This window comes from Corvus hawaiiensis, chromosome 1 (genome assembly GCF_020740725.1).
Source record: "Corvus hawaiiensis isolate bCorHaw1 chromosome 1, bCorHaw1.pri.cur, whole genome shotgun sequence".
In the NCBI taxonomy this organism is placed as follows: domain Eukaryota; kingdom Metazoa; phylum Chordata; class Aves; order Passeriformes; family Corvidae; genus Corvus; species Corvus hawaiiensis.
This window is the reverse complement of record NC_063213.1, coordinates 19,677,054-19,704,838: the sequence shown is the minus strand read 5'-3', so window position 1 is coordinate 19,704,838 and position 27,785 is coordinate 19,677,054. Positions and strand designations below refer to the sequence as shown.

The following is a 27,785-nucleotide window of genomic DNA, read 5'->3' as shown; positions in this document are numbered from 1 at the left end:
TGTGTAACAAATAGGTTCCTTATTATTAGTTTAAGATGTATTTCCTTTCAGTTTGATTGAATGTTCCAGAAGATAGACAGCAACACACAATTTTTCTTCCATTTACCATATATCATTTTGTTTACTTTCAGCATATCTGCTCCCACTCATCTTCTGTATAAATTAAATCTGATCTTTTCAGTCTCTGCCATATGACTTTAATCATTGTAATCTCTAAAGTCTTCTATCTTACTCATTATGCATACTGCATGCTTTTATGATACGAAGGGAGCCATTACTTTCCTTGAATAATCTATGAGGATGCATAGATCTTTTCTCAGAATACTTATAGCTCATTTAGGATCTGTTTATACCTCATATTGCTCTCCTTCATGTTGATTCATTTGTATTTGCCAGTTATGAATTTTAACAGTTTTCAGAATAGAAGCCATATCTAGGTCCTCAAATCCAGGCCTTTGTTATCATACACAGTCACATCATATAATTCTATTCAGAAGTTTAGTTAGCTTTCTTTTATGACCAATTATGGGGAGTTCTTGCTCCTCTCTACCTTGCAGTGCTACTGGGAGTTTACAGCATCTGGGGATCTTTGGAGTATGTGTGCAAAAGGATAACTACTTTGCTGAAGTAGAGTTTACTTCTTCCTTCATAATGGAATGAAGAGTTGCTGTTTTCATCAAGAGTCTAGTGAAGCTTATTTTGCATAGTACTGATTGCAAAGACTAGTGAGCAGAGAAACTTCTACACTGATATAGCAGAGAGATGTAAAGTCTCTGTTTTCTGTGAGGAACTAGAGTTGTGGTTTTGGTGGGTTTTTTCCCTTGTATCCTCCTACACCACTCCTGGAGCAGTCTGCACTGCAATACAGCAGCTGTACAGCATGTAGGCATACATGGCACAGCTCCCAAATAATGTCAGCACTCATGTGTAATGTTGCCCTTGTAATGTATTATAAACAGCAAATACACAGCAATGGCAAATCTGAGTTCACACAGAAGGTACTGGCTCACTGCATTGTAGCAGATTCATAAGAACAGTCTCTAAAGGATATTGCAAGGTGTACAGTCATGTTCAGAGGAATGTATAACTACAATCACCCATGTATTACTGCCTCAATCTACATACTGTTAATATCATGTACACTAAATATTTGGCTGAATAGCTTTTGGTCACTCTGAATGTACACAAGACATAACAGATTAGGTTTTCTGTATAACAGATTTTTCAGATGAAAATAGGAAAAGGAGGTGTGCTTAGATACTCTGAAATGAAGCAGTGTATCAAGCAGACATGTTCTTGTGGATTAAACCTGTCCTGACTGAACATGGAAAACAACAGAAACCTTGTCTGGTTTTTATTTTTCATTCCAAGTGAGATGAGCCACAACCTCAGGCACTAGATGCAGCAACACAGGCAATGCTAAGTTCTTTCCTCTGCATTACCAATATGTATATGGGGAATAGTGAGTTGGAAATACTGGAAGCAAATTTGAAGGGTTAACATTCTCCCTTCCAGGGTGACTTTTCCATAAGAACTTGCTAATAGCAGAAGACATTTTGTCAGGCAGGATAGATTAGGATGTGCACTGGGATGGAAGTATTCAAGTGCTGTTTCATCTGTCTTTCTCTGTTGCTCCTCCTGTTTCAACTATGAGGAGTTTCCTGTCTAAATGGATTGCAATGGCTGTATGTGTATTTCAGATAAGCTTAACACTTTTGTAAAATGTGGTGCTGCTAATTAGTGAAGATGTCATTAGTCCAAGGGAATTAATTGTACATAAATAATGTGGAATTTCAGCTTCATGGCTCAAGTGATAAGTTCAGAGTATTTTCAGAATTGTCTGTCTTAAAAATAAAATAGCAGAAGATTATTAAGGAAGCTCTTCAAAACCTCCATTATCTTGCTAATGAAGATTTAACACATAGACATGGTTGATCTGTACTCCGTAAGGTCCTTACACCACAACAGCATTGGCTGCTCTCATCTAGAGAGAAAAGTAATTTTCACTTTGAAGAAGCAACTTATCAGCCTCCCAGAAGTACAGTCCATGCACAGCAGTGGATGGGTAATTAAGAGTGTTCTCCTTCATTATCTGGACTTCAAGTGAGTCATCTCTTGGGTGCATGCAAAGGCTTCTCTGACCTACCTGGAGCTGTTAGAGTAATTAAAGTTCATGTCAGGATTGATTTTCTCAAGGATTGCACAGTACAAAAGTGAAGTTTGACTTGCTTTCCTATAAAGATGCTTGGTATTATTACTGTTATTCACAGATACAGGTTTGCAGTAAGTCAAAGGACCAGGTCTGAGGGTTGAGACTATTTTATTGTGGATGCAAAAGCACAGAAATATGTATTCTGTGCCCTCAGTACAAACACCTAAGCAAACCTCATCCATCTCCTCAAAATCACTGTAAACTAATAGCATGATTGCCCTTACCACCTTTTTTTCCCAATATTTTTATTTTATTCCTCAATGAAAAGAGGGACTCTTCCAGTGTTGTATCAACTGCCTCATACTTCATGCATTGGACAGAGTGTGAAGCCTATAGGAAAAGTCAGTAGATGACAAGAACATCATTTCAATACCCAGCTTACATAGCTGCAAAAGACTGTACAGGCAGAAGGCTCTGGGGAGTCAGACTCACAGAAGGGGGTACATGTACCTCATTTCTTAATAGATTCTGTGTTTTGTCATGTAAGTTTTGCATAGCTTCTAAAATAGTTTGATTGGCTGGTTATTGCCTGCAATGGTTTCTGGATTTTGTTAAATGTAAAATCATATATAGTGGTATAGCATTTTCAAACCTGTAAAAGATTCTCAATCTTCTGGATTTCTTACCAAAACCTCCAACTATTCTATAGAAGACCATACCTAAAATATTTGTTTGTTTTGAAAGTATCCCTCAGCTTTCTAGTAGAGTGAAATAACTGGAGTAGTTCGATAAAAAATATTTATATTTTATTTGCCTTCATATTGTAGAACTGTTATCTTCTCTAATCTAAGTTACTGGCAGATATTGGTACCAGAAATCTCATTTTATTCTCTCCTCTCAAGTTAGAGAGTGATTTCTCCACCACAGCTATCACTGTAATCAGCTAGAGTTTCTACAGATGATAGATATAAAAGGAAAAAAATCTTGCAAGACATCTATGAAACAAGATTGTTTTGAATATTTAAGACAAACTTCCCTGTATTCTGGGCACAGAAATGCTTGGCTTCATTAAAAGCCAGAGGCAATGTTTGTATCATCTGAGAGCCAAGGATATTAATGAGCAATTTTCCCATGTTTTTCTTGGACCCTCACTGAAAGTTGCAGGCTTCTAAACTAGCTGTAACTATTACTTTTTCTTGTCTTTTTTCTTTTTTTTTTGAGAAGATGGAATTTTGTTAGTAACAAAAAAAAGAAATATTATAAAGAGTTGAATGACTCTCCAAATTATAACTCAGATTTTTTGAGCAGTCTTATATCTTGCCTCAGTGGCAGGGATGATTGCTAAGATCCCCTGTCAAAGTTAAAAAATAACAGATAAATTAATGTGTGAAGATACATGTGGGAGCAATTAACCAACTGATACACTCACTCTTCAAATTTTTTTGTTGTTTAGCACTCCTTTTCTATCCTGGTCTTTAAGGTTAGCTATGTTGTCTTTACTATCTTTGTCTTTTTTTTGCCTTGACTCCTCCCTCTCCCTATAAAATAGTTCCCATGCTTCATGCTTTACAATATTTTTCCCATCTATTTGTTTTTGAATTTGTCCTTATAGCTTACCAAGAGATATTATCCAGAGATAATATCTGGATATAACTTATCCAGAGATATTATCTTTGCTCCACCTTAATCCATTTTTACCCCCCTTTTTTTCTCAAGCAATGTTGGTGACACTTATGGTAACAACCTAGATGGACACAGTGGAAAATAATTTCACTAGCCAAAATTGCACATTGATAGTCTGACATCAGATTCCTAAGTGGTGTGTGTCATGTAGCATTCAGAGATTTGAAGAGGAATGAATGGCCAACCCAAGAGAGTTTGTAGCTGATTATAAAACCTGTGTGTATAGGAAGACAAACTAAAAGATGCTTAACTTTTTTACCCACGATTCAAACGTATTCATAGCATGAATACGTGGAAATATTCCATTAATAAATGGAAGTGCAGCATATGAATATATATTTAGATATTTCTGTGTAGTAGAGCTTTCCTGTACTCCTACCAGGACACACATCTGCTTCATGAGAACTACCTCTTTGCAGCTCTGAGGGGAGTTATGCCCTGGTGCCTCCAAACCAGCAAATGGCACCTCTCATTGCCACTCTGAGTAGTGCTTGTGCACAGCTGCAAATCTGTTTTCTTTATTCATTCTTTTACAGTCAGGTAAGTTCTGCAGTGACAAGAAAGAGGCCAATTTTGGTTAAAAGCATATCTAATTCAACAGAAAATCTGGCAAACAGGGAGAAAGGAAATTATACAATTGAAAGCAATCAGAAAATTCTTTTGATGGGTGATTACCATCAGATTGCAATGTTTCTACATGGATCCACAGAGCCTGGTATGAGCCCAGCTGCAATTTGACATTTTTATGTCATCAGTCTGCATAAAAGAGCAGCTTATGAATGACATGATTTTTTGTAGTATGCTGAAGAAGGAGGATTGAAGATATCAGGTATTTTCAGTCACTGAATACGATGGGTGTCCAGATCAGCCAGAGCTGTCAGCTGAAATTATACCTTTTTTTTTTTTAAAGTTAACATGTCAGAATATGCTACTGGCTCCAGTTTCTAAAGCTAGGATTCATTATTATATCAATTACTAACCTTGAACAAGATAACCCTTTAACCACAGAAAACCCATCTGTGAGGTAAATGGGTTAAGTAAAATCTCTCCCTGCCCACTGCATTTGAGTAGGGCTGGTACTTCCCTTATGCCATTGTCTCTGGCCACAGTTTTTCAATCAGACACTGAACTGCAACAAATTGTGCATCAGTCTCTTTTGGTCTTTAGTGAAGTCACCCTCCTGTCATGTCTGAAACTGGGATATCGATCTGGTTTCTGACATGCCCTGATCCTTCAAGGATTCTAATTGTCACTGCAGCTGCAGATTCTTGCTGCTCCTATCATGCCACCCTCCCTCTCCCTACATCCACCACTCTTAAGTCATTTTCTGGAAAATGAAGCACTCGTCTCCTGAAATGCCTGGTTTAACTCAGTGTGCAACTGCTAGGGTAAGGCACGTAGCCAATACCTTGTGCTAAACTATGGCAAATAGCAGGAAGTCCTCTCTCACATGTTCAAGTTAAATAACATTAATTTAAAGACTTAATTGTGTATATGTGAAGTTTCGCACTACATATTTAAGGAGAGGAAACCACAATTTCAAAATTACATTTTAAAAATTGGTGACTATGGAAAAAAATTGTGGTGTTGCAGTTAGAAAGCATCTCGATATACATTCCAGCCCACATTAATAGTTTGTGAAACTGTAAAGACAGAAATCATAAGTGAAATGAATTTTCCATGCATTTGACATTAGTAGGACTGAAACTGGACTACTACCATCACTTCTTTCTGATGGTCCCTTCTAAAAAAAGTTTAAAATTTAGGAAGCTCATACATCACCAGCCATACATACATAATTGGAAAGCTGGTAGAAGTCATTCCATCAGTACACTCAAGGTGGAGTTCCATCATGTGGGGTGCCTGAAATTCAGATGTCAGTATGTGGCCATCCCCCTGATAACCCTTTACACTGCAGCCAGTTTGAGATTCCCCAAACCACATGTGTCTCAGCAAAGGCAGCTGACCCTCACCTGGGTGTCCAGGGTCCCTTCCTTCTGGTGGAGAGAGAAGGCCACAGTAAAAGCAAGTAGACAAAGGCTTAATTGAGGCAAATTGAAGAGACAACTGATACAGACCTTTCTGATTAATGTGATTAACCATTAAGCAACAAGTGTAAATCAAAAGAGCAAAGCTTGTGTCAGAAATTTTGTATTTTGGTCACTTCAAATCAAGACTGGATTTTACCAAACAGAAACTTAGGAATAATTTTACATGGCTCCAGTCAAGTGTAGCTTTGGCTTTGACGAGGCATTTTTTGGAGAGGTATTATTTCTACAAAAAAATGGAAAAACAAGAGAGGCAAATTAGGTGATGAGAGAAAAACATCTTTCTCATATCTAATTCTGTGTCTTTCTCTACATTAGGGTCCCAGTTCCTCAACTCAGAAATGTATTTAGCCCTCACCCGGGTGATACAGGGAAATTAGTCAAATTTCTTTTGCTGTGAGAGAACAATACGATGGCAATATGGACAAGAAAGCCAATTCTAGTCTTTGAACTGAGTTTTATTTTATTTTCTTCTCTTCTAAGTTTGTTTTGTGTATTTCTCACTTACATTCCATTGTATTAACTTTGATGCTGCTCTTTGTGATTCCCGAATAAGCTTTAGTCTCTGGCAAAAGTGCTCAAAACATTGGCATTTCCTCTGTGCTCATCACTGTTTCTGATCCTTTCTTCTCTCCCTTTTTCAAAAATTCCTGTTTTATTCACAGATGTGGAAAAGGATGGAAAGGAAACCGTTGCCACATAAGTGCTACGCCTCTTCAGTCTCCAACTTCAAGTCTGCTACAAAATGGTAGGTGTGTAAAAAGAAATATCTTTCAATTCATGCTTTGAGTCTTTCGTTTTACTTATTTCTGTCTTTGATTGCTCTTATTTTGCAGATATTTGGATTGGATTGGGTATCGGTTTCTTACTGCTTAAAATTACAGCTGCTGCCTTATATTTTCTTTTGAAGACAAAAGTGCCAGAAAAGTAAGTGAAACTTTTATTTTGCGTATAGCAGACACAAATATGGCACAAAGCAATGGCCAACTGCCCAGTCTCATTGGTTTCAACTTTTAAATCTTCCCTGAAGACAATCTGTCTTCGTATGCAGCACTGAGCAGAAAACATAACTTTGTGACAAAAGCTGACCTTTGTGGACCCAGTCTGGAAACAATGAGCAATGGCTTGATTGCCTAGAATGTTTTGACCGGAGCATTGTATGAGTACTCCTAAATTATAAAATACAGAGGTTTTTAGGATATGCCTTCAAATGACAATTCACTATTTCACAGATGTATTTACAAGCCCTTCCTGTCATGCCTCTGATAAGCTCTGCTTTTTCTCTCCTCCCTAATATAAGAGGTTCTTTTTGTTTGCTTTTCTCTAACTTCTGTATTGCTTCACACAACTCCTGTTGTGCGTTTTCTTGTCCATTTTTGCATTGCTAGATTTTCCTGACCCTTCATTTTCTTCTCCAGAGTTCATCTTCAAAGCTGTCTCTTTTCCTTTAAACTTGTTCTCTGATATAGACTTTCCTCTCTTTGGGGATGTTGTTATCTCCCAAAGTATCTACTAAACTGTGCAGACTCCTGCCCGGACATTATTGCTGCTGACATGTCTCCTATCTCTGCATGCTCCCCTGACAGGTAAAGCTGTCTATGGACACAGAAGCAAAATGTTGAAGCAGGAACCTTTATTGGTTGGGCTTCTGTTAATTGAGTGCATAGCTTCACCTGCTTTCCTTACATCTCCTTCCTCTTCTTTAAAGCAGGAATAACATTTCCTTATCTGATTTCATGTGTCTTTAAGATTTAATTCATTCACATTAATACAACCTGCTAAGGCACACATATGGAAAAGCACTTCAGAATTGCAAGATTACTTGTATTGTAAGAGCTGCTGGATTTTGGGGTTTTTTTCGTGATTTCAGTAGTTATCTTGGGAAGAAAAAGGTTAATTTCTCAAAACATATTTGATGGTGTTTTAATTTAAAAATATTGTTTTTTCTTACACTACTTCTCCTGTGCTCTCAACACTTCCTCTTACCTTTTTCTTGAATAAATGTCTGCTTAAAGGTTACTGCACTGCCATTCACATCTCTTTTACCCACATATCTGTATTTAAGGAATATTTCTTCTTCTCTTGTAATTATATGCTTAAAAAAAGCAGTCTTTTTTTTACCCTGTTGCAATATGATGCTACACAATATGGTCCTATTAGGTATGTATTAAAACAGGGATGAATGAGGATCTTCTTAGTATGGCTCTAAGAATATACCACAGCCTTGATATGCAGAGAACTACAGCTGTGAAAGACAGGGTTGGACAAGCTTACAGAACAAAGCTTGAGGTCTTGATTGTTTTCTTTGGAGTTTCCATAAAGGTAAATTATGATGATGGAAATTTTTGTGATTACTAGTTTTGTCTATTAGAAACTGAGATTGTCAAATTATTTTGCCCACACTACAAACAAAATTTTTTATTTCTCTTGTTTTTAATCACAGTTGACTCAACATGTAAGTTAAAATGCTTTTTATAAGCATCTTGCTAAGAAATAATCTAGCTAATAAATGGCAATTTGTTTGAAATTGTGAAAACAATGAAATCCAAAACTTTGAATTTGAGAAGATAAGCTCATCCAGGTAGTTTACCTCTTCCTCTTCAACTACATAGTGGCTGCCATGATTTGGTATACAAAAATCACAGCTGGAAACATAGTAGTAAATTAAAGGGAGTTATTCCTGAACTGCTTAATCACTAACCAGAAGGGACCAGTCAAAATGCAGCCAATGGTATTGTACTGAAGTTTGGATCTTTAGGATAAGACTTTATAATAAGAAGTGATTTGTGTTGCGTAAGTCTGTAAAATGTACAATGTGACAGCACCACACAGAGGAGTGAGACTTTATTCCTAATTTTTTTTAAGGAATTTGATGAATGAGAGGAATTTACTGGCACATAAATGATACTTTCCTACAGTTAGTTTTCTCTTGTGTCTGCTTTTAGCCCTCCTGACCCATGTAGTTTTCTTAAAGTCATTAGGCACTAGAGTCACTCTAGGGAAGCTGCCTCGCACTTGAAGCTGTATTTACTACCTTTTGATAGATTTATTTTCTAGCTGTTTTTATGTAATTTCTATTAGTATCCTCTTGTTTTACTGGTATAGACCCACCCATGCAGGCATTGGCAGGTGGCTCTCCAGAGGCACATTAGGAGTTGTAGGTGCTAGCTCCCACAACATCTTAAAATGGTGTGCAGGTCCATCTAAGTCTCAATGGAAATAGTACAGAAATGTGCACAAGAGCTGGAGAAGTTCAAGAGTCCAATATAACTCTTTTTTTTTAATCATAAAACCTGGTAGGAGGCAGTAGGGGTAGGCTGGGGACCCCTCAGGCAATTGTCGGTTAGAAATTTGTCACTAACAGCAGTGAGAACCTAATTCACATTTGTCCCTCTTCTTCTTCTTCTCTAGAAACATTAATAGTGCCTTAACCCTTCCTTTCAACCCAGAAAGGATGCCTCACTTCCCCTTTGCTCTGTCCTTTTCCATCTCCTTTGCCGAATTTAATTTCTGATCTGCAGGCTTTAAAGGCTCCCGTTACTGAGCGGGAGTTATTGGAAGTCACCATGTAAGTTTACTTCCTGATGGACAAAAGCAGCCTTACATGGCTTGGCAGCAGCGTACTTCATTACCATGATGGCATTCAGATATGCCAGATACTTCCCAGTCCCCAGCTGGGGATATGTGAACCTTTTGTAACCCAGAAACCCCAAATCAGGGAAGCTTATGAGTTTCTCTCATTCCTGTTTGCACTATAGAGATGATGTTTCCTAATCCAGAAGGGAAGGCTGCCAGTTACTCCACTCCATCAGTGACATCTGTCCTTATTGACCAAATAAAAGAAAAGCTTCATTTTAGCTTCCTTTTTGTTGCAGCTGCCTTCTAATGCTTCATTGTAATTTGAAATATGAGAGTATGAAAAGTAATTAACTTTCTGCCCAGCCAAGCTATGCCTTTTTGCTGTTGCCTCCAAAGCAGACAACATCCCTGGTCCTTTCAGTTTGTTTTTTTCCTGTTCTTGATCTGTGCCATCAGCTACAAGGCCAATGTACCACAGCTATTATCAGTCTTGTCAATCTTAATGAACACAGTACATTAAATTTTCCAGAGCATTTCAGCAATGTATCTTGTCACACAAGCAAAAGAGTGAAAAACTGAGGTGTTCCAAGAAAGTATTTTAAAATGATAGAAAATCACGGGAAGAAAGGGCCCACAGAGGCCATTTTTCATCCTGCCACATCACAGACTCAATTGTATCACTCCTGAGTTTGCATTTAAAAACCTCTATCAACATGAGTTTGATGGCATCCTCGGGCTATATTGGTACCTTGGGTAGAAAGAAGTTTACAGTTAGAAAGTTGTTTTCTAACTACTGATATGTCTGTTTATAATTTCATTCCTATTCCCTATGGACAATAACAGATCATTCCCTTCCTCCGTGTAGAAGCTTTTTCTGTTCTTGAAGGCAGTTGTCATGCCTCCTTACAGGCTGCTTTTTTCAGGCTAAAGAAGCTCAGTGCTTTTGCCTTTCTCCATAGTTAAGGTTTACTTATAATTATGATGATTCCCAGTTGCTCTTGCCAGACTTTCTGCAATTAGGCCATACCCTTCTGGAGGTCTGGTGTGGAGGAACGGGTGGTGTATTCCAAGGGAAGCTCTCCAAACAGATTTGAAGGGCTGCCAGAGGTCATTGCTGGCTGTGCCTCACTTCCTACATCCCAAAGTGATAAACAATGATAGTATAATGACATTTATTGAATCATTTTCAGCTTGTGAACTGGAACAGAGACAGATACAGTTCATGTATAATGGGAGAAAAAGTGCAGTTTTATGGGAAAAAGTAAACCAAAATTTGAAAGCATCAGCCATAACTGTTGTTTGGGAATTGTTGTATTAGTCTAATGCTGCTACCCAAATCCATTCATTCTTCTGCAGAATATTTTTGTTCTGAAGGATGAGTACTGTAGTCAGAAGTCTTCACTTTTTCTGAGATGTACATCTCATGACCACCACACATAGGAATGATTGCATAGAAACAAGAGGAAACATGCTGAAACAGAGCCAATCCCTGTAGTCTGTAGCCTTCAAGATCACTAAGATGAAAGTTGCAAAGGACTGATTTAAAAAAAATATTCCCTAAAATGACTCAAAAGGTACAAAGTACAGACTTAGGAAACCCAGACAGCATATTAATAGTCGAATCAAACATCCAAGTGACTTGTACATTATTTTAGATGCAGCTTTTGGAAAGTCTCTCCTTGCATCATGCCTCCTTTTACTTTCATGGGATGTGCAAAATATAGCCTACTTCAGCAAACCTAAATTTAGCTGAAAAGATTTTAAATACACTTCAGAAATTAAGATCTTGGGGTTTAGTTTCTGTTTAGAACTGGAGCTTTAGCACATCGTTAAAATTTTTTTTAAGGATTTATTTTAATTAGTATTTTAATTGTAATTAAATCTTTGGCCCAGTAGGATTTTGTCATTGTTATGAACCACATGATAAGCATTCCTCTAGTACTGTATTTCATGAAAATCTGTGTCTTGTATAAAAGATTTGGTTTTTCTTTGGAAGGTACATTGAAAAGTACAAAATTATGAGCTCTTGAATTAAAGAGAAAGAAATCTAGATATTTAATTTTCCATTAATAAGAATTATGTTACTCAGCAGTCTGTTTATACGCTGGTGGGTATTTTGTGGAGCATACAACTTCTTCCTATCTTTGTGAAATTGTACTGGAGAAACCTCTGATAAGGCAGTAGTTTTTGCTACTAAAGAATGCAGACGAGCTTAGCAAACTATGCCTTATGTTACCTCAACCCAAGATGATTAATCCTCTCCTTTCCTATTGTGGTATTTCTGGTTATGTTAGAAAACCCAGTTCTCTCTAAACTACCTTACACACTTATTTGAGTATTTTTCATTTTTTTTAACTTTTTTTTTTCCTTTTTCACTGCAATTACCACTTCATCCAATTGATAGATTCTAGCACTTGTATAAACGTGATTAAATTTTCACTTGCATATTCTTTAAGGTTTTTTAAGTAATTTGAAAACATTTCTGAAATTTTAAGGATAACTATTGATATCCCTTAGAAAGAATTGCTTGCTGCATTCACAATCAGGGGGTAACAATATATATGTTTGTATAAACATATTCATATGTATGGATCTATGTGTTTATATATGTTGTGTGCATGTGTAACATAAATTACGTGTAAGTTAATATGCTCAAGGTGACTTTCAAAGCCCTGCTTTGGCAAAAATGTTCTTAAGAACAGGAGAGAACTTAAGAAGGCTCATTTTCCACCTAAGTTTGTGGTGCATAAATTCAAGCAGCGCCCATATTTTTGGCCATAAAATTCCCATTATCCCTAAGATTAGGTGACCAATACATGCACATTTCATGATTCAGATCTAGAGTGGGGGGGCACCTGAAATCTGCTGAATTAAAAATCCATTTTAATGCTTGAGACATAGACAGGACTGATTTCAGCACTAAGCACAGCAACCACAAACACGCTGTTGGAAGAACTTGGCCAGCACTGTTTTTGGTGCCCACAGTTCGGCACAGTATCCTTCTGGTTAGTTATCCTCCTTGTAGAGGAAGCTGGAGATCTGTGTTCAGCACTTTCCTGCCCTCAGGACAGACCTAAGTTCTCAGCATGTTCTTGCCCAAAAAAGCTGTATATAGGTCTTGCACAAACTGCTTCAGTTGAATGGAGCAGCGAGTGATGAATCAGACTTGTCTGTACCCTCACCATTTGGTATTGGCACAGTAAGGGTGCTTCACACTGAGGATTGTGTGACTTGGGTTGCCCTTTGGAAGTGTCTTGACTGACTGTAAGCAGAACTGATTCGTTTAATTCCGTATCATGCTTTTAGGCCATACAGTTGCTTTGTGATGTCTAAATGAGACACCAAAATTAAGGCATGCAAGTCTGGCCCTTTGGGCACTTGTTTAGAAGCAGAGCCAATCTCCTTGAAAACTTCTCATCTGAGTTTGCTTCTGGCCTCAGATTTTGTGAGCCATGCTTTCATTTTAGAGTAAAAAGTAAATTTTGTACACATTTTCTGGAATTTATTCAGGAGAACTGGGATGCAAATAAAGGCTTAATATATAAATAATCTATCATTGCTTCACTAAGCTAACTAAATGAATCAGAATATCATGATTTATTACAGTTAAGATAAAATCAAATGAAAAAATCAACAGGTTCAAATATTCAGCCCTCCCCATTGTTGTGTCAGGTAATCAAAATAAATTATGAGACTGGCATTAGAAGCAATTACTTTCTGACAGTCTTGTGAAAAATTTTAGGGAAACATGTCTGGTTTAGACTAAAACCCAAACTTAGTTTCTTGCACTGATTTAATTCATAAGGTAGAATATTCCTGTACCTTACTTGTGTTCTCCTCCCTAGCAGCCATTCTGGTTTTCATTATTTGCAAAAGAAATCATTCAGTGTGTTCTCCTCTGTGGTTCCCACTGAGGAGCAGCTTCCCTTCCCAAGATCTCCATGGGCTGTGCTCCTGTGACTACTCTTGTCCCCTCAGTCCTGCCTACCACAGTAACATAGAGCCTGTCTATCAGCTTCTAGGGAGACACTGCTTCAACCACCTGTAGGAGCAGCTTTGGAACAGAAACACTTTTTAATACAAGAAAATTTATTTTTCCATCATGAAGATTGATGGGAAGCTTTAGGGAAATTTTTTGTCTTAGAATATTGCACATGCACAGATTTCTATGTACACAAGGCATATGCTCTTATTCATAAAAAAAAACTGTGGAAAAAATCCCAAAAAACTAAATGCATCTCTTCAAAAGCAAAGATTAGCTTCTGATTCATTCTTCAGTAGTTTTAACTAATACATCTGTTGCTTTTTATATAGTATTGGAACAGCTTTGATGGTTCTGGGCTTCCCACTACAAGACTTTGAGGTGCTGTAGTGTCCAGAGCAACAAAGATGGTGAAGGGTCTAGAGATCAACTTCTGTGATGAACAGTTGAGGGAGCAGGAGGTGTTTAGCCTGGGGAAAAGGAGGGTCAGTGGAGACCTTATTGCTCTCTACAACTGCCTGAGGTAGGAGGTTGTGGCCAGGTCAGTCTCTTCTCCCAGCAACAAGTGACAGGACAAGAGGACACGGCCTCAAGCTGTGCCAGGGGACTTCAAGTTGGACATCAGGAAGAATTTCTTCACAGAAACGATTGCTAAGCATTGGAACAGACTGCCCATGGAGGTGGAGTCACCAAACCTGGAGGTGGAAGGGACTGGACATGGCACTTAGTACAGCTGACAAGGTGGTGATCAGTCAAAGGTTGGACTCGGTGATCTTAGTGCTCTTTTCCAACCTAAATGATTCTGTGATTTCAAGCATTGTGGAATATTGGCAACAAGTCATCTATAGGGGAAAAAAATTTAGATCTAGGCTGCAAATTCCACCCCCATTCTGCTTAACTGCACACGTCATAAGTGCTTCCAAAAAAATGAGGATATGTGAAGACCTCTATCAGGAAAGCATATCTTTAAACCTCTAGATGGGGTAATGGACATGAGACCCATAAATGGCAAAATTAGTCCTATTAATCTATTAAAAATTGTTTAAGGCATTGTGTTAATGAATATTTTGCATTTCAATACCTCAAGTGATTATTTATTCCTGGCATTGTAGCAAAAGATATGGGTAGCTTCTATAGCTTTAAAACTGATGCTGATGATTTTGACCCAAAATACAAGTTCTTTTCCAATTAATTGCAAAGTGGAGTACTTATAACAAATAACTAAAATGTTCTTGAACTTGGAGCCGAAGACCATGTTAATAGCTGAATTTCAATGTGATAGCAAAACACAGAAAGAACATGATCTCATCCCTTGCACACAAATTATAGCAATGCAACTTTTACGGTAATATGTTATATTTAATATATAGCACTATACATGCATTTTATTAATACTAAATAGTTCTATGCACATCCAAAAGCATATATATTTTTAGGAGCAACAAATGGAAAATTATTATTTTAACCTAAATATTATTTTTACAGAATATTGGTTCAATTTCATTAATTTCAGTAGAACTCAGTTGTAAATGTATTTAGCCACCTACTTTTTTGGAGTCCAGTCTTTTCAACCTTAAACTGCTTTGTTCTTTGACAACCTGTGTGATACAGTGGGTGTTTTTCCTCTTTTTTTTGTTTGACTTCTCAAGGAAAGTGCAGGAAACTTCTATTTCTTCATCTGCCAATCCATTGTACAAAGACCCTAGTTCATCTGGGAAAGTAAAGGTAAGTAGCAACAGCTGCTTCTATATGTGCAGAAAAATGTGAGGCTGTAGTCCTCAAATAGTTTTCTATTAAAAGAGTGTAGTCCCTCAGTGAATGCTATTTAATAAAAGAAGTGAGAATTAGAAATTGACTCAGTACTCAGATCAGTTCCAGTGCATTTTGAAAACATGGGAATGTTTGAAATCAGTTTTGACAACATTTCAATATTTATAACTATTACGACTATGGGCTGGTGATTCGGAGGAAAAAAAAGGTGGTTTGGATTAAATATTTACCCACACACAGATAAGAAGAATCTCAGTGGGACTTGTCTCCTTTTGTATCTGGGAAAAAAACAAACAAGCAAACAAAAAACCAAGAAAAACCATCCAAAAAATCAAACACACAACAACAGAAACACACCAACAACAATAAAAACACAAAATGCATAATTCAGCAGCCAAGCTGCCTTCCCACACTCACTTAACTTTAATAAAACAGTTTAGAATCCTTCCCAGTACCTTAAATGTACATCACAATTCCCATCACTGTAAAATTCACCTTGACACTAAACAAGTGAATGGTCACAGATTTCCCTAGTACCATTTGCTGATCAGAATTAAGAGACTGATAGAGTAACAAAGAAATTTTTGAATAAATTGTGTATAGAAAAGTGAACATATTGCAGCAAAAGACTTAAAGGCAAGATTTAATTATCAAATTACAATGATATCTAAAATTCATGTCTTACATTTAACAAGAAATAAATTATTGACTTAAAATGAAGATATCTCTGGTATTTTGCTTATAATTTAAAATAATATAGACAAAGAACCTTGGAGTATTTAAAGTATCCTTCCTGCCCTCATTTTGATACTACCCTTATTAGCATTGGAAGAGCTAGGCTTGGTTTGAAATAGAAAATAAAACTTCCTTGTTCTTTGCACAGTCAATAATATAAGATTCTGCTGCAGCTTTGAATAGGATTAACTATGACATGCCATTTACTTTCTATAAAAGGGTCCTTACACCTGATTTTAGAGACATTAGATCAAATGAATTCACTTTTAGGTTGGAGTTTGTGAGAGCTCCAAGTTGGAAACATTCCCATAACAATCATGTCCAATTTATCAGGACATTTTTATTTTAGTAAAAATAGATTCCTGACAGGCTTCATTTAATAGCAAGTTGAAAAACAGAAGCACAGAGTAGGGAGAGACATTTTCATGGAAGACGGCCCCAGGCATTGTGATTGAAGTCCAGCCATGTATCAGAATTTCCTCTATTTTCTCTGAGACTGGGAAAATACATGTTTACACTAATTCTTCTTTTTAAAAGAAAACAGGAATTATGAGTTTTCTCCAAGTCTGGTGAGACTTAAATCTGAATGGTATACCATCAATCAAAAGATATGACAAACTGTGAGCAAAAGCTCTTATCTCGAGCTGAATACTCACAAGTTATGCACTTGTGGGAGTCTCTTGAGTTTCATAAAGAACAATTCTTCTGAACCTTTCTGAACACCAAAACCATGTGGGCTTAGCATAGCTACGCTCTTGCTCATAATACTGCCTCGTCATTTTGGATCCATAGAGTGTGCTACCCAGGCACCACATGGCAGAATATATTATTTTCAGCTCACTAAAAATATTCTGAAGCAGTTTTTGTCTTTTTATAGCCTCCTGGGTATGCCACCTCGCCTGCCGTTCAAATCAGTGTTTCTCCATGGCATGAGGTATGTAATAACACATTTCTAGGGTATGTGTTGGGCTAGTAAAGGAAGTTCATTTGCAGAGGAAAGGGAAAAATATCGCTTAAAGTCAATGGTGTATTGCTACTTATAACGTTAGCACCTCTGGGAATCTGAGAAAGATTACTGGGACTGAATTGGTTGGCAACGACCTCATAATAACAATTTTATTAATGTTGCTCATCATAGCTACTTGTTACACCATACACTAATTCAAAACGTTTCAGTCTGGGCAGATGCTGAAGAAAATGTTTAGAATTCTTGAAATCCTTATCTGAAGAGTTCATATTACCTATTTTCTCGTACATTCCTCATTCAAGGAAATTAGAACCATTCTCTTGAATAAAAGGAAATTACAATACCATGTACCAAAATTAGCGAGACAATGCAATTACACTATTGTATTGAGATTGCCCTAAAATAATTCTAAATGTATATTAGAGCAAGGACTCTGCAGACAAGGGGAAAAAAGGTGGAAACAGATACAGAAGTAGGTTAAATAACTTGATCAGGTGCATGTGGTAGGTAATTATTTTCGTGGAGCTATGCCAATCAGCTGAAAGTCTGGTCTAAAAATATTTAGCGATTTTACGGTTTTCTTTTAATATGTCACTTCTATAATAATGCTGCAGCCATTTGCATGTGCATTTTAAAAAATTAATTTAATTACTTGGATTTTAAATATAATTCTTTTTTGTTTTAGTATCCATTTAATGAAGATGTGAATGATACTTCTTTTCCAAATCCTCTCTATGGTGTAGCAGCAGAAGACATGGAGAAATTATGCAGTTCCTTGAAAACACAAACATAAAACAGGATCAATATTGATTATAACTTTGCCTAAAGATTTGTTATAAAATCTGAAAGTGTCATGATACTGTAGTATTTGCAATATGAATTAATAACTCATCACAAAATTACTTTTATTAAAACAATTATGTTCAGAAAGTAAATTTATATTTAATATAAAATCCATACATAAGTAAAATATAATTATATATAGTCTTCTGTAATTTCTGTTGGTGCAGAAAGAGATTGATAATTATAACCATGAATTCATTTTACATTTGTGCAGTTCAAATTCTAGTATGTTAATAAAATGTTTAATCAAATCCAGATTCTTAAGGTTTGGGAATCATATTTTTATGTCCATTATTTGAGAAATGATAACTTAAACGATTCTGTAATTTTGTATTAGAAAGGGATTTTAACCGACTCTTTTAGTGTTCCAAGATGCAGAAGCAAAAGAAAAGTCTTTATAAAATTAGAAACATATCGAACTAAATTGAGAGTGGTCATGAATCATGGATTTGAATATCAGCTCAGCATGTGATTCATCTATGTGACATACCAGTAGATGCACTTATTTTTAAAAAATATTTTTAATATTAGCCTTGATAGTTATATCTGAACAAATTTCCCTCTGGTCAGCTCTGTGGTTCTGCAGTGCTGACCACAGTGCTACTGATAAATTTAGCTTCATGGTTGACAGAGGGTGGAAACGGGCATGTTCAGGAAACCATATTTCTGCTGAATAGGTTGGCCTCCCACACAGCTGAAACTTATGTCAGCCCATGCCTCCATGAGAAAGATATTGGGGAGGAATTCTGGAGTGCCTTGTGATTTTGATTGTCATCCTCTGTGGTACCAGGCATAGCTTGTTACAGTGTTTACGCTTTAAATAACCTGACAAAATGTCATCTTCCATAATACCCACTTGCATTACACGATCGTCATTTTTAGCTTGAAGGCTTAAGTGTTCCTGCTGTGCTTGTGTTTTCTCCCTCCCTGTATTTCTACAGTCTGCTTAATTTTAAACCCATTGGCAAGTTTTAAAGTTACTAAACTCCTATAAATTGCATAAAAACAGACATCTGCACTGTAGATGGTATCTCTGTTAATACCTTCATTCAGGGAAAGCTGAATTCCTTGACATTTATTAGACTTTTGAGATTCCAGACAAAAAAAAGCATACATCATTCCATCATGCACAGGGCTCCTTGGTTTGGGTTTGGGTTTGGGTTTGGCAGTGTTTTGTTTCTCTTTCACTTTTTCTTCCTAGCATAACCATAACCTATATCTTTCTATATTATCTATATATCTTTCCATATACCTACAGATCTTTCTACCTGGGGGCACAGAACTACTTTTTGACTTAGATTTTTTTTTTGTCTGATTTGTTTTTTCACGGGGAGCAGAAGTAACAAGGCATGACGTTTGCCCATCATTCTCCCCACACTTTTTCAGCAATATGCTCATCAAGTGCCTCTCTGCTGCATTCATACACACACCTGCCTTAATGCCATTTAGTTGAAAGTTACCAAGTGTTATTCATTAAGGTTTTAAAAAAGGAAATGTGGTCACACATGCTGTTTTCTTTCTGAAACAAGATTAGTATCACTGAAACATAGAATTTTCTTATTATATTTGTACCTCTTAGGTTGAGATGCAGAGAATACATTTGATCCAGGAAAGTGCCATGTGCATCCAGCTTCTGAACTCTGATGTTTTGATAAATCTGTGTGAGATGATTGATTTCTGTATTATAAACAGGCATTGAACATTCCTACATGGTCAAGCCCAGGTACTCAAATTCTCATTTATTCTGCAATAGACTAGCACTGCTTGCAGAATTTCATTTGACACTAAAATGCTGGTCATGCTATAGTTCTTAAATCTCCATTCATTGTGTCATGCTATGTATATCTGTAAAAAATTACAATAACAAAAAGGATAAGATTAACGATAGTTATAGTAGACTTTTATCACATTCTCCCTTACGAGGAAAAAAACCCCCATATTTATTTTACTGTTTATGGTAATCATATTTTAATGTCCCAAATAAAAGTAGATGATTATAAAGAATTTTTGTAGAAGAACTCAAGGAACATTATATTACTCATCAGCAATTATCTCCTGAGAGAACTGTGACTCTTCTGGATAATCTCTGAAACAAGGTAGGCCTTGCACCAAAATAATTTTCAATTTTTATAATTGACAGAATGATTACAAAGAAAGTGCTGAAATTCAGACTTTTAATCTTCCTGAACTTCAATAATTTTTTCTCTTCTTATTTAATGAAGAATAGCAGATTTAATTATATTTGATATATGGTAATTGTTTCAGCTGACTAACAGCCCCAGCCTGAAATGTTTAAGACATAAATTTTACTTTTTATTTAATTTTCTGAAATTTTTCAGTACTTTAAACCAAATTCACAGGATTCATATTCTCAGTCATCCTTTCCACAATTTCAATTTCAAAATCTAAAGAACAAATCTAAAGGAAATATACAGGATATGAATATACAGGAAAAAAATATTGTTAACATTTTCTACATAGATTTCTTACTTCTTCCAATTGATAATATCCCCTGGCTAAATACCCTCTGTAAGCTTATGCTGCTATTGCCATAAAATTTATGTAATAAAAATTTGTTTCCAAATGACTTTTTTTTCTGGGAATAAATTGGAAGATAAATATTCTACACAGACAGTGAATACTATACCTAGTCTAATTTAAACATGTTTGTACATTAATGATCCAAGGTAACAGCAGAAATAAATTACAAGACAAACTTTCAACAAAACCCAATACCACTTTCAGTGTGGTCATTATGGTCCTCTCAGAGTTGTTTTGCTCCCGAGGTCTCACAATCATAAGGAATACAAGCAACCAAGTCTCTTGGATTTGGCTAACCTTCATTTCAATCCAAGATATATTTGCGGTACATATCAACAATCATGTTTCACACACAGATGGCTGGATCTTGTCTTAGAAAGCATCCCTGTATTTGCAGCTTGTTCCAATACTTGCCTCAACATCTGCCACTGGCTACAACGTCTCAGTTTTGGAAAAGGTGTTGAAGGGGAGCAGGATCTTATCTCTGTCTGCAAAACCTGAAGTACAACCTGTGGCTGTGTACCTTTCTCCTTGCCAATACTGATGGGCTCAAGCCTTGCTCAGAGCTCCCCTTTGGGTTTGGTGGTTGCACTGGTGCAGCCATACCTGTGTTTTGCACTGGTGCCCCATGCCTCCATGCTTTCCTGCATCTGCTGGTCATTACAGTGGATATGCCCATGGATGTAGTCCAGGTGTTTGCTGCTGGTGACTTTCTCTCATCCTTTCCCTGTTTCACCAGCAGCAGCCTGATGTATGTGAAGATGATAAAACTGATCAACCACGTGATCCAATTTTGAAGTTATTATGGTTTTTATCTAGAGGATGGGTTAGATGGCATCCAGAAGTCCTTTTCAACCTAAATGTGCATGTAGTCCTATGTTTCCATGGTGTTGGTGGCACCCAGTTCCTCCTTGATATCATTGTCCTCTTTAAATTCTGTCTCCAGCTTGTGCCATGCATATGTCTGCTGAGATCATCCTGAAGCCAAGGGTGTCCTCAGCTCCCCCTTACGGTTCCTTCATTATTTGTTCAGCTGTGGCTGAGGCCTCAGGCGCAACTTTCGACTTTTTCATTACCTCTTTCTGTAGCTTACACAGCTGGAGATAGGCTCTTGGATTACTTAGATCTTTGCTCTGATCTGCTGCATCTTAATCAGACATGCTGCCAAATATAAACACTGGAGCTACAAAAAATGTCCACTTTTTGTAGCCATCAAGCTGGCAGGGGTTAAATTAATCTTGTCCTCAGGTAGATGCCTACCCTAGAATGCAGTACATTGAATTCTAGAAGCTCCTAATTCTTTTTGTTGCCTGTAAAGACAGTCTAGACATTATGTCTGCAATGGAGATGTCCAGATTTAATTATATTAATCCCACTCATACTGTTTTAATTAACTCAAAATTTCATTAATATATGTATATAATAGGAAGATTTTCACTGGATAATCTTCCTTACAAATGTGCATACAAATGCTCCCTGATACACAATCATTTTCCAGGCCTCTCTCTGTTTGTATAAATTAGACAGAAAGAGCTTAATAAACACATATAACTTGCAGTAATGCATCTGTCAAAAACCGACATCTTCTGGTTTTCATTTTCAGTTTGTGTGTGGGAAGAGAGGGAGAAGGGGTGGGAAGAATTCATATGAGAACAAAAATGGAAGTTCCTAAGCAGAAAAAGCTACTGTGGGCTGTATTGCTCCGTGTAGATCACAGCATGTGAGAACTCGGGCACCTGACATGGAACAGTATTCCTTCCTCCTCTGCTGAGAACTTAAAGACAGTCATTTATTCTCCAAGGTACCAGTCAGTTACTAAGGCTTGTGAACAGGAAATTGTTCTCCACTCTGTGAGAATGAAGTACAAAGCGCAGCAATGGAAGGAAACACAACACTAAAAACATGCATATTAACATCATTCCAAACTGTTCCTAGAGTGTTACCACTTCATCAGCTGCAGCTCTTACATTGTAGCCCGTTTTTATTTGAAAGCAGATATATAGCTGACCAGAAGGGTGGCCATAATGGGCATGTTCCTGCAGCAGCCATCCACAGACCTTCACAAATGTCAGGCAAGTTAATATTCATATCTGGATTTCAATTTACCATCTGCAGCTATTATCATTCTCATGGATATATTTCATGCTCAAGAAAAAAAAAGGTTTAAAAAGAAGAAATGCATTTTTCTACAGGATATTTGTACATGACAACTAAGATATGATAAACTGTAGAGCATATTAGTCTTGGTGGGTTTGCATTTTACTTTTGTTACAATACTCAAGCTACATCTTAAAGGGGGACAGGGGAATAGATCAGAACATAACCTCAAACACATCAGGAATTTACAGCATATTTACTGTTTTATTGTAAAACCACATTTTTTGCCCTCAATATAGCCAAAAAGCAATATAGTGTTCAACCTAGATATGGGAATATGAAACTTGACTTAGTGTTCAGGTGGTGTAAATTGGGTGTAGGAGGTAAACTAGAGTAGCTTGTGGTGTGACAATGAATTTCTTTCAGTCTTCTGGGCCTTCATGGACCACAAGCTAAAATACATCTCCCAACATTGATTCCAACTACTAGAAGGAATTTTCCATTCTGATAGTTCAATTAATTTTTAAATGTTTCTTTTTACCATTTCTTCATAAAATGAGTTAATTTTTACTTTTATAATTAATTTATGAAAAATGCCAAATGATTATGCTTTGGAGAAGAGCTGGTCAAGTTGTCAAGTTCAGGGAAATGTTTAGGCAACAAGATAAGCCAGAAAGAGCTATCAGGTGCAGGGGAGGGTGAGTATTCTACTTTTCTAATGAAAATGTGAGTCTCTGAAGCAAGTCAGCAAGGCATGCTCAACTGGGTTAAATGGGTTTAACAGGGAGAAATGAGCACAAATTATTCATGGGAATTCTTTAATCTTCTGTGTAATTATGTGATCATTCTCAGAACAAAGACTTTGGTTGCTCATAACAGGAGGAAAAAGTCAGTTCACACTCAGCACAATGATTAGCATAGAGCTATGGAGAACAAAAAAACCCTGATAATCTAGTACATTAATTTTTTCTGCATATTTTGAAAGTTTGGGATGCTAAGCCTAAATAATTTGGAGGTAATAATAACTCTTTTTTTCTTAAAAGAAAGCTGTTTTCATTTTGTTCTTTATCTTAGTTTTTAATTTTGAGTCCTACTTCTTCAACAGACTAATTTTTCTTTTTCTCAACCACTTTATTCAGGCCATAAAACAGTATCATTCTGTGATGAGTATTTTACAATGCATATGGTATGTGAATTTTTAAAGCTTTAGTCAATGTTATTATGGTTTTGATATCCAAGGCTTAGCATACAACTGAGCACCAACATACAGCTATGTCAGACACATGCTATGTCAAGATCATTAGCATTAGTAATCTATTTGGTATTCACACAGACATATTGGCCAGATGTAGACATTAATAAGCACTGTATTACAATTGGTCTCCAATGCAACTGTGTATTACAGCTACTTTAGTAGTTAAAGTATTCAGTGTGATTCACGTGAAGTGTTGTCATGGAATTAATAATGATTTGCATCTTTTTGTAAAAAGGGTCTGTATTCATTGTAACAATGTGATTATTCATGTAATAAATTGAAGAGGTAAGTGGGACTCAGGGTTATGCACTGCCTTGAGCTTATACACAAAATTCCTACTGACAAAAAGACAATTCAAGGGATAAAGGAATATACTCCTAGGAGTATACTCCTAGATATATACTCCTATACCAATTTAGAATATCCAGAAGACAGGGATTAAATTACTTTGCAGTTCCTGTTTAGCTGTTTTAGCCTGAATGAGGTTTCTCTGGACACCCTTGAGAAAATGCAGTGGACAAAGGATGCTCAGGCTGAAAGTTCTGGTAACACATGCCTTTGCATATGTTAATCAAGGGAATTTTTAAAAGTGTTTCTGCAGTTTAGCAACACATTAAATGCTACTTTAAATTACTCTAAAATCTTCCTAATTTACTAGCTTTGTGGACTTTCTCTTGAAGGTCGGTTTCTCACAGGTAAAAGATTTGAAAGGAACCATTGAAAGGAGCTTATGGATTCAGTCTCAGTTTATTTTCCTGTTTGCATGACTGTATCTAACTTTTCAACTAAGAAGTAGATAAATCCTATCCAGTTCAACAAAACTGTCTCCAATTATGGATGGGGTAGAATGATGAGAAGCAAGGGAGAGAATTAACATCAGTTAATATTCAACATATTAGGTATGCAGGAATAGAAATATTTTCATGTTTCTATTCTGTTAATGACCCATTTCCTGCTTACAGATAAAAATTAAAGAGTAAGTTAACATACTGCTTCTCTAAGTTCACTGCAAATAATCCTAAGAAAATTCTTAAGGCATTTAACTGAAAAAAAAAAAAATACTGACCAAAACTTTTGCTTTGCAATACCCATGGGAATTCTAGAAAAAAATCACCAAGAGGAAATTATTTCACAAAATGTTGCCTATAAGAAGACATGTGGGCTCCCTCCTTATATTTAGCTTGTCATCCTCCTATAAATAGGAGTTAAACTCACCACCTCATACACTCCTGAAAAGCTCTCTGGAAATGAAACTGAAATGTAAGTGCATACCCAGTGCATACCATACACAGATCTCAGGTTGTTGTACAACGTTTTATTTTTAAATGAAATTATAATCATAGAATCAAAGAATGGTTTGGTTTGATAGGGACCTTTAAAAGTCATCTATTCCAACCCCCTGTAAGGAGCAGGGACAACTAGATCATGGTGCTCACAGTTCCGTCCAACCTGGCCTTGAATGTTTCCAGGGTTGGGGTATTGCCTGCCCCTCTGGACAACTTGTGCCAGTGTTTTACCACCTTAATCTTAAAAAATTTCTTCCTTATGCCCAATCTAACTCTATCCTCTTATAGTTTAAAACCATTATCCCTTGTCCTATTGCTACAGGTGTCACTAAAAGGTTTGTCCCTATGTTTTTTATAAACCCCTTTACATACTGAACAGCTCAAAAAGGTCTCCACAGAGCCTTCTCTAGGCTAAACAACCCCAACTCTCTCAGCTTTTGTCATAGGAGAGGTGTTACATCCCTCTGATCATTTTTGTCTGGACCCTCTCCAGCAAGCCCATGTCTTTCCTGTGCTGAGCACTCTGCAAATATGATTATTTACAGAGTCTTACAAGAGAAAATATAAGATCTCTCACTGAAGTGGTTGCAGGGATAGCTTTGATTTCTTTTACCGTGGAACTGATTAATGAAATTGCACATATTTGTTATTTAAAACTAAGTTAAGCTTGCACTATATACTTTAACCTGACACAAATTAATCATACATCTATATACAAACACACATGGTAGCTGCCATGAGGAAAGGCAAGTGAAACATGTATATCTCTGAATCTCTGAGTTCAGAGAACTGTCTGTGCTTTTGGCTGGACTTTTCTTGTGCCAATGGGCTGTTTATTTCAACTTTCAATCTTTCCATCTTTTTCATCTTTTCAATCTTTATATATGCCTTTTTATCCTCTTGCTTATATTCTCTCACTGGTCATTCAACCCTTCACTTATTCTCTTTTCTACATGAAAGGGAAATGCATTTTTGATCAAATAGACAATTTTTTTCAATCCTGCTGGTTAAGTTACATGTACCCTCTATGCTGTCTCTATCTTATATATTGCATTGCAAATTCCTCTAGGCTTTCTAGGTCCTCAGGTACTACTACATTGATTATCATGAATAATGTCACCTGATTTTAAAGAGTTTCAATTGCCTATAATTCTTATTCAAGCCAATGGGAACTGCAGTCCCGGGACATCAAGAAAGTCCAAACACAGTCAGAAACCCTTATTTAATAGGCAAAATATGGCTTGAAACTCTTTAACTTCTGGGATCTTCATTTCAGTGTTTTAAGTAACTTGCTTTATCTTTGTTTCATTGTCATTTCTCATTGAACAGACGTGCATCATTGGATCAAATAATTTTCAGATAGTTCCAGACTGTGGTGAAGACGCTGTACCTAAATCAGACCATCACAGACATTTGAAGCACTGTTTTCCTCCATCACCCTATGCTAGCTGCTGTGGTAAGGGCTGTGCCCTGCCTGTTGTTTGAGTGAATATAGCGCCGGGGAAGGAACACAAGGCACATGGTGGGGAGGGACAGTTCATTGCAGACAATTAATGCTCTTCCATTTGACACACAGCAAAGTAACCATATAACAATAAGACAGACAAGTTTGGTGTTGAATTTCTGCTGTTTCAGAATGAATTTGCAATAAGAGCAATATACTTATTTTTCTGATTTAAGTAGCGTGGTTCTGGAGCTCATCTATCACTTTGATATCTACTGGTTACCTTATAATTTTGCACTGCCACAGAAACTGCCCCAGTTGCCTGTAAAACAGCCATGCTTAGATAACAGGATTAGATATAATTTTTAATTCTTCTAGACAGAGAAAATCTTAGGCTTCAATGTCACCTCAATGAAGTTTGAAGACTTTGAATCCCATCAAAAGAGCCTTGGACCACCAGCAGTATGGGCTGTTCACTTAGGAGTTTGACTCAATGAACCCTGTGGGTCCCTTTCAACTCCAAATATCCTCTGTGGTCTGTGAGTCTCTGTGGGAATCTGGAGAATTGTGCAAAACAAACAGCTGTGGAAGCTGGATGCATGTTTGGTGTGCAGGTACTAGAATTATTGACGATAGAACTTCTGTTTCTCCAGTGGCAAGAACCTAACAGAATGAAATATTTACAATTCTGAATAATTTTCACAAACATGTTAATAATCTATCAATATGCTTTATGAAAGTGCTTTCTTCTTCAGAATGAAAAAATATGTGGAGTTTTGGTTGGTTGGTTGGTTGGTTGGTTTTTTTTAACTGGGTGCACTCAAAATCCCTGTAAGTTTCAATTTGGAAAGAAAAGGTGTACGCTGTCGGAAATGGTATACTTGTTAGCAGATTCCTCTTTGCTGAATAGAAAGGTCTTAGTTCACATGAAGGAAAAATTACAAGTATCTCTGTATTGTGTGGTTTACTCATCAGAAATGCTCCAATTCACTCTTTTTTGGGAATACACCTCAAATGGGTTGCCATTAGAATGGCTCAGGTGACTTGGTGGAGAAATGTAGGCAGGAAAATAAAAGATTTGTTGGTTGCTTGCATACTTTTGGGCGAGATGTGGTTTGCAGACACAGGAATGGGGACAGATGGTTCTGGTTTTGGCTTTAATCTATTAAAATGGCCTAATCTGTTTGAAAATATGCCCAAAGGACCAACAGTGTTCCAGAGATCTACAATACCATACAAAGTAAAAATTTGCTTAATGAGTGTTTTAAGTAGTGAATTAAAATTCCACAAGAAACATTTGAGGAAAGAAAAGAAATAGCCCACCAAGGAGAAATTATTTTTCATTTAACCATTTTTCTTTACATAGCTTCAAGCTTCATGACACATTCTGTCCTTAATAATAT

General features: G+C 36.7%; 1 protein-coding gene across 1 annotated transcript in view; it reads left to right on the top strand.

The window, feature by feature from the left end:
- The window catches only part of MALRD1 (MAM and LDL receptor class A domain containing 1), a 234,883-nt gene extending 216,869 nt beyond the window's left edge, over positions 1-18,014 (top strand). Inside the window, exons 36-40 of the mRNA XM_048323783.1 lie at positions 6,549-6,631; positions 6,720-6,810; positions 15,094-15,169; positions 16,827-16,883; positions 17,602-18,014. Coding sequence (XP_048179740.1) covers positions 6,549-6,631; positions 6,720-6,810; positions 15,094-15,169; positions 16,827-16,883; positions 17,602-17,709 — 415 coding nt within the window. The 3' untranslated portion in view covers positions 17,710-18,014. The remainder of the gene's footprint in view (positions 1-6,548; positions 6,632-6,719; positions 6,811-15,093; positions 15,170-16,826; positions 16,884-17,601) is intronic.
- Positions 18,015-27,785: the final 9,771 nt, after the last annotated feature.